At 54.1% G+C, this 6,708-nt stretch overlaps 1 protein-coding gene across 1 annotated transcript; it reads left to right on the top strand.

Moving 5' to 3' along the window:
* The first annotated feature begins 590 nt into the window (after window positions 1-590).
* Window positions 591-4,740, top strand: DYNLL1 (dynein light chain LC8-type 1). Its single transcript, XM_069081719.1, has 3 exons — window positions 591-741; window positions 1,937-2,074; window positions 4,296-4,740. Exons 2-3 carry the CDS (start codon window positions 1,943-1,945, stop codon window positions 4,431-4,433), a joined length of 270 nt encoding a protein of 89 aa, XP_068937820.1. The 5' UTR covers window positions 591-741; window positions 1,937-1,942; the 3' UTR covers window positions 4,434-4,740.
* Window positions 4,741-6,708: the final 1,968 nt, after the last annotated feature.

The following is a 6,708-nucleotide window of genomic DNA, read 5'->3' as shown; positions in this document are numbered from 1 at the left end:
TTTTCTATCCCCTATAGTTCATTCTATACGGACTGTCTATATTCTATTCGACATTCTAGTCTGTAGTCTGCACAGCCTTCCCTATACATATGTATTCGACATTATTCCATAGTCCCTTCTAGTCTATTCTAGACGTCTTCCACTACTTTCCATAGCTTGTCTATATTCCAGCGGGGCGCCCTTCTCCCCCTATTCTAAGGAGGGCGCCCATGCTTCCTGACTGCGTCATGTGCCCCTGGCAGCCACACCACTGCCCTGCAGGGCTCTTCCCTCTTCCCCAGCCCCGAGGTGCCCCCCCGGTCAGCCTTCCCGGGCTCCTGCCCAGCGAACCCCATGCTGTGAAGCGCTATCCAGAAACTCCAAACCTCGTGCAGCGGGAAAAACGAGAGGACCGGCTAGCTCCCCAGACCGTCGCCGTGGCAACCGACGCCGTCAGCGGTGCATTGTGGTCTGCAACAAAACGCGGGCGAAGGAGCCTGCGGGAACCATTGAGGTCGTCCACCAATGAGAGGCGGGCAGGCGGCTAGGGCGGGCCAATGGGGACGCGGCGTAGGGGCGGGGCGGGCGGCGGGCAGGGGGCGGGGCCGGGCTCTAGGCGGCGGCATCTGGCGTGTGGTGCCTTAGATGCGCAACGGCTTAGGCAGTGAAAGCACCTGCCAGGTCGGACGGAGTGCCTGAGCCGCGCCGCCGCCGCCCCCTCCCGCCGGGACCCGTCGCAGCCGCCAGCGCCCCCGACCCGCGGTGAGGAGCCGTGCTTTGCCGCTGCCCCTTGCAGAGCGCGCGGACCCCGGGCAGGGGCGGGGGGCGGAGAGGCGCAGCAGCCGAGCGGGACCGGACGGGCGCGAGGCAGCGGCGCGTGCCCCGGGCCCGGGCCGGGGGGGGGGGGGGGGGGGGGCGGCGCGCGGCGAGGCCTGGAGCCAGCGCCTGCCCCTCTCCCCGGCCCGGCCCCTGGCGCCCCTTCCCGGGCCCCTTCCGCGTGCGCGCGTGCGAACCGCGGGCGTTCCAGCCCGAGCCGCCCCCTCCCCCCGCCCAGGGGCCCGGTGCAGGGGGGGAAACTGAGGCCCGAGCGGGGGGAGGGGAGGAGCTGGTGCTGCCGCGCCGGGCCTCCTGGCGGGGCGTAGCCGACCTGGGCAGGAGCTTTAAACTCCGGGAGCGCTTTCTAGTCGCGTTCCACCCCCCCCCTTTTACAGGTGGAGAAACTGAGGCAGGGAAGGCAGGGGGCAGAGCTGGTAGTCTCTTTGTCACCTTCCCCCACTCTCCATTTTTGCAGGTTGGGGAAACTGAGGGCAAGAGAGAGGGGGAGGGGGCAGAGCCTGGAGATCTTTCTAGTCCAGTTCCTGCCCCCCCCCCCCCCCCCCCCCGATTTCCAGACGGGGAAACTGGAGGGGGGGGGGGGGGGGTGGGGGGGGGGGGGGGCGGGGGGGGCAGGAACTGGACTAGAAAGATCTCCAGGTCCTGCCCCACCCCCCCCGTGCCAGTTTTGCAGATGAGGAAACTGAAGGCGGGAGGAGGGGGTTTGGGGCTGGGGGCGCCGGAGTTTGTCAGTGTTTCTGGTCCGGTTCCTCGAGCCCTCCCCGGCTTTTTTGCAGACGGAGAAACTGAGCGCAGTCGCGAGGGTGGAGGCGGAGGGGCGCTCGAGTTTGTGGATGTTTCTAGTCCAGTGTTTCCCCGCCCCCTTGCTGCGCAGGGGTGGGCTGCCGGGCCCAGGGAGGGACCGGCCCAGCTTGGCCCAGATGGCGCAGTCGAGAGCCCCGAGTGGCCCGACCCCCTGCTGGCCCACGGAGCGCCCCCCCCCCCCCCGGGGCAGGCGCTCCCCCACCCTCCCGTTTGTGCAGTAGTTAAGTGGGGAGGGGGGTGCATGCCTCCATGTCCCGGGGTTGACTACCTCTCCTAAACCCGGCCCCCCTGCTGTTTTGTCCCCTCTCCCCTCCCCCAGGTAACCATGTGTGACCGCAAGGCCGTGATCAAAAATGCAGACATGTCGGAGGAGATGCAGCAGGACTCTGTGGAGTGTGCCACCCAGGCCCTGGAGAAGTACAACATAGAGAAGGACATAGCAGCCCATATCAAGAAGGTGAGGGGCCAGGGAGGGGTGGGAGCATGCCCTGCCCTCCCCAGGAGTTGGCGCTGCACAGATCACCCCTGTGAAGGCATCTCTCACTGGGCTGAAATTTAAGGCTGAATCACTCCTGAAAGTGAATGCTGTATTTCTGTTGTGACTCTAAGGGGAGGTGGGAGAAGACCCCAGTTAGGGGGGGATTGGGAGTTTCTAGGGTGCAAGAAACTCAGACATAGAGGTGGCCACTGGCCCCATGAATTCCACAAAGAACATTAGTAACACGGGTCTTTCAACACAACACCAAAAAAATGCCACCTAGCAACGGTTTCTAGGTTCGGGACCGAGTGGTCCCCTCTTTCTTCTTGCATCGCAGACCCATCTGTGTGAGATCTGTTAGGAAAAACTGTGTGGGTGTTCCCAGCAGAACCCTAGGGAAATCTTGTCAGCTCTCCAGTGGGGAGAGTTAGCTTGCTCTGCGGGCTTTAAGAGAAAGTGGGTGGTGGTTGGGTGATTTTTTTTTTAAGGGGGGGTGGTGGTGTTGCTGATGGCAGTCTGTAAAAACCTAGTAAAACTGCCAAGCTCTCAGTTGGAAGGCAAGGAAGCTGGCAGTCTCAGCAGTGGGAGGGAGGGTTCAGTGGAGACTTGAGATAAAAGATGTTAGAACAGAAATAAATATCATTTCTGATAAACACCACAGTTTGGAGCTCGTGCAGACTCATGGAAAAGGGCAGCTTGTAACTTGAAAAAGAGACTTAAGAGAAAAACAGGCTCACGTGAGTGAGCATCCCCATCGGCAGGCAGGCATGTCCTGCTTCCCCGTGTAAGTAGGCATCAGACCACTTTGGGGGATGTGTACAAAGAATCCACTGGTGTCATCCCACTGCCTTAGAGCTCTGTAAAGTGAAGGAAGCCATTCAGGGGTGGTATTACGATTACGCAAATCTTACCAATAGTTTAATACTGGACGTTCAAGTGGCTTAATCCATTTTCAAGATTATTCAGTGAGTGTGGAGTTAATCTTCATGGTGATGTGATGTGGCGTTTGTAATATCTGCATTACAGATGTCACATCAGAGACTTGTGAGGTAAGTAATGATGGCATTATTACCCAGTTTTACAGACCAGAAAACTAGAAAATTTGAAATGAATAAATTTTATGTTAAGAGACTTGGCCTGGTGGCTGCACAGCTAACAGATGTTAGGGCTTCCTCGGTGATTGAAGTTTGAAAGCTGACTTTTACAAGCCTTGGGTGGCAAAGTTTCTCCTTCAGTCAGGAAAACCTGAGTTCAAATCCTGCCTGAGACAACTTTTAACAGGCTGGGCACACTTGTCGCTCATCTGTGGAAGGGGAAGGATAATCTTAGGACCTTGTTGAGCTAGGGTTGTTGTGAAGTGGTGAAATGAGTTAATGTTTGCAAGGTGCTTTGGCAGTTCAGGTGTGCTATATAATGCTAGCTATCATTGTTACGTTCTCTCCTGTAAAAAAAAAGGTGGAATGCTAGATTTCTCAAAGATTAACTTACCTCAAGTGCACTTTGTACATAATCTCAATCCTCACAACCACTCTTGAGTTTTAGTAGATGAATAAATGTTGAAAATACTTACCTAGGGGGCAGCTGGGTGGTCCTGGAGTTTAGGAGTTTAAATCCAGCCTCACACTAGCAGTGTGACCCTGGGCAAGTCACTTAACTCCAATTGCCTCCTAAAGAAAGACCAAATAATTACCTAGGCTAGCAAGTACTGTTTTGGAACATACTTGCGTATTTGAGGTGGTAGTTGTAAACATCACCTATTCATGTGTTCTTGTGTCTTAATTTTTTATTTAAAATCTATGAAACCCCTAGTAATTGCAGTGTTTAGTAGTACAACTAGCTGAAGGTATGATAGCATCTGGACTCGTTAAATTTAATTTGTGGCCTCCCACCAAGCCACTGTTAGTCACCATTCCTGCCAATATTCCCTGGGATTAACGATAGAACCGTAGCCCCAGTGCAGAAAAGCCCCCATCCCTTGCAGGCAGACATGTTGACTTGCTTGATTGTCCCCACCCACCCTCCCATGTTGCAGCTGAGCTCAGGCTTGCAAGTATGTTTTTGTGAATGCGGATGTAGGCGACTTGGAGCTAAGGAACATTCCTGAACTCCCAGACTCTTGGGGATGGGAGTAAGGGCGAGCCCCCCCGCCTGCCCACTGGCTGCTCTCCCTCCTCACACCGGGCTGCTGTTGCTTTTCCAGGAGTTTGACAAGAAGTATAACCCCACCTGGCACTGCATCGTGGGGAGGAACTTCGGCAGCTACGTGACGCACGAGACGAAGCACTTCATCTACTTCTACCTGGGCCAGGTCGCCATTCTCCTGTTCAAGTCTGGTTAGAGCATGGCCTGTGCCTCCTGCCCCGAGAGCCATCCAGATCACAAGGACTGCAGCCTAAATTCCAAATACCAGAGACTGAACTATCTTCAGCGTTGCCATGGGAACACCTCGAGCTTTAAGCCTTTATTGTGTTGTTGTACAGGGCATCCTATGTACTAGTTTGTTGTGGTTATAAAACACTTAGCAAAATACAGCTTACCTTGGTATTGGTTTTCTATTCCAAACCCTGTTCTTCTCCCCCCACTCAGAAAAAAGCCAGCTTCCTTTTAAAAATAAACCTGTTGGAGATGTGTGTTAACCTAAAGAATCTTTAAATAACGGCTAATTAGAGCTGCTAGGGGACCGATCGCGACGGCCAGCCTGCTGCTTGCTTGTCTCTGGGGTTTTTTTACCCTATGTATAATACGTAATTACGGAAGCCTTTACCAAATGGGACCCCTTCAGGAGGGCAGGGGCAGTGCACTGAGCTTGGCCGATGTGATGATGGAAGGCTCTGGTGTGCTGTGGTCCTCTGGTCAGGGATGTCAATCAAATGGGGGGTGGGGAATACATGCTGTTCCCAATTAGATAGCCAGAGGTGGCGGTGCAGCCCAGGCCTACCTTCTATTGAGATGGGTTTGCTGGTGCAGTGTTCTGGGAACTGTGCCCAAGGGAGGGGAAAAGGACAGGGCAGGCGAGGCCAGAGCAACAAATGAACTCCCTCCAACTGTCCCTCTGGCTACTCCTACCTCTGACGTCTGTAAAACTGGGATGAGATCTGGGCTGAGGAGTCGTGACGAGATAATGGGGGAAGTGCCTTGAGATTGGAAATGGCTGTTGCAAAGGCAGGAGGGAGGTGGCCTTTCAGGTTCCCTTTTAAGCCCCTGGCAGGACTGCGCAGTGGCAGCACTCTCTTCATTGCTGGGAAGTCTTGGCAGCCTGCTGTGTTGGGTCTCTGCAGCTGGAGTCAGAAATCTTTAGCAACTGAGAACTGAGGCGTGTGTCCATTAGAACCCAGGCATTGGATGAGTGACCCTGGTTAAAAACATGTCCATGACAGCAAGACCTCCAGCTTGTCTGTCTGCCCCTTTGCCTTTCCCAGCAATGAATGTGAAAACAGACTAGGTTCCTCAGGGAAAGGGCCAGTCCCACTTCTTTTTCATCTACTTGGGCATTTCTGCTCTAACAGTCATCTGTTAGAGATGCAAAAGCTAAACTTGAAAAGGCTGAGAGCCCTGTCACCAGAGCAAAGCACTGCATCAGGTTAGGGCACGTTGTTATGAGATGGAAATGTTTCCAAGGCTGGTTTGGTTGGTAGCTGTTAATTCAAATCGCTGATCTTTTTCTAATTGTTCCTGTTCTTCCTGCACTTAACTTGTGGTCAGCGAAAACACAGGCAGGACTAGTTCCTTGTGCTGGGTGTTGGGGGGCAGGGAGGGATGGGGCGTGAGTAATACTGGGTCCCTTAAGACCAGTGCAGTTCATTCTCTGACCTCAGAAAAAAAAAGCTTGGTAATGGGACTATGGGTGTTCCTCATCCAGTCTGGCTCATTTGCAGGGTGGTGTTTTTGGCCATGGTAACGTCTCTCAAAATCAGGACACTGCTTTACGGCTTCTGCACCCATGTGGACAGATCACCAATCCTGGAGGCATCCCCACTTTACAGACAAGTAAACTAGCAAATCGTGAGCCTGGGGAGGATACCTGCACTTCCTGTTTGACCACTCTGAATTGCCAGTCACTGTTTGGATGGAAGGCCCTGTAATGGATCAGCTCAGGCACACCTGGGTGGTCTTTGTTGAATCTCCTGCGGCTTGGCTGCTAGCGGAAAGCACTTGTTTACTGAGCGAGCCAGCAAGCCCATGGCTGTCTGGGGGCTCTAGAACAGCTCTGCTACCACACACAAACGAATCCCATCTCCACAATACCACTGAAATTGGGATTTTGATGTGACCCTGGTCTGTCTCTTGCCAGCAAATGGGGGCAGATTACAAAAGTCTATTTTTGATTCTGATGTGAGAATATGATGTTTCCATGGAGATGAGACAGGCCTGACAGTGCAGAGTTCTTTCCTTGCCTGCTCTTCCCTGTCACGAACGCCCAGAGGGGTTGAAGCCAAAGACTCTTAAACAAAGTCACAGCCTATTAATACCTGATTGAGATTTAATTGCTGTTCCTCTGTGGTCAGTAGATGTTAGAGAGGAATCCTGACATCTTCCTCCCCTGGTGCTCCAGGACACAGGCAGGACAAGCTCTGGTTGTGGGCTGGAATCTGGGTGTCGGGCACAAGGACGGA

Source organism: Petaurus breviceps, unplaced genomic scaffold (genome assembly GCF_028583685.1).
Source record: "Petaurus breviceps papuanus isolate PSGF00001 unplaced genomic scaffold, PetGlider_PUasm1.0 99, whole genome shotgun sequence".
Taxonomy (NCBI): Eukaryota; Metazoa; Chordata; class Mammalia; order Diprotodontia; family Petauridae; genus Petaurus; species Petaurus breviceps.
This window is presented reverse-complemented; position numbering and strand designations above follow the sequence as displayed.

Coding starts and splice junctions, on each gene's coding strand:
- DYNLL1 (XM_069081719.1), top strand. CDS start 1,943: ATGTGTGACCGCAAGGCCGTGATCAAAAATGCAGACATGTCGGAGGAG. Junction 2,075..4,295: donor TAGCAGCCCATATCAAGAAG/GTGAGGGGCCAG, acceptor TTGCTTTTCCAG/GAGTTTGACAAGAAGTATAA.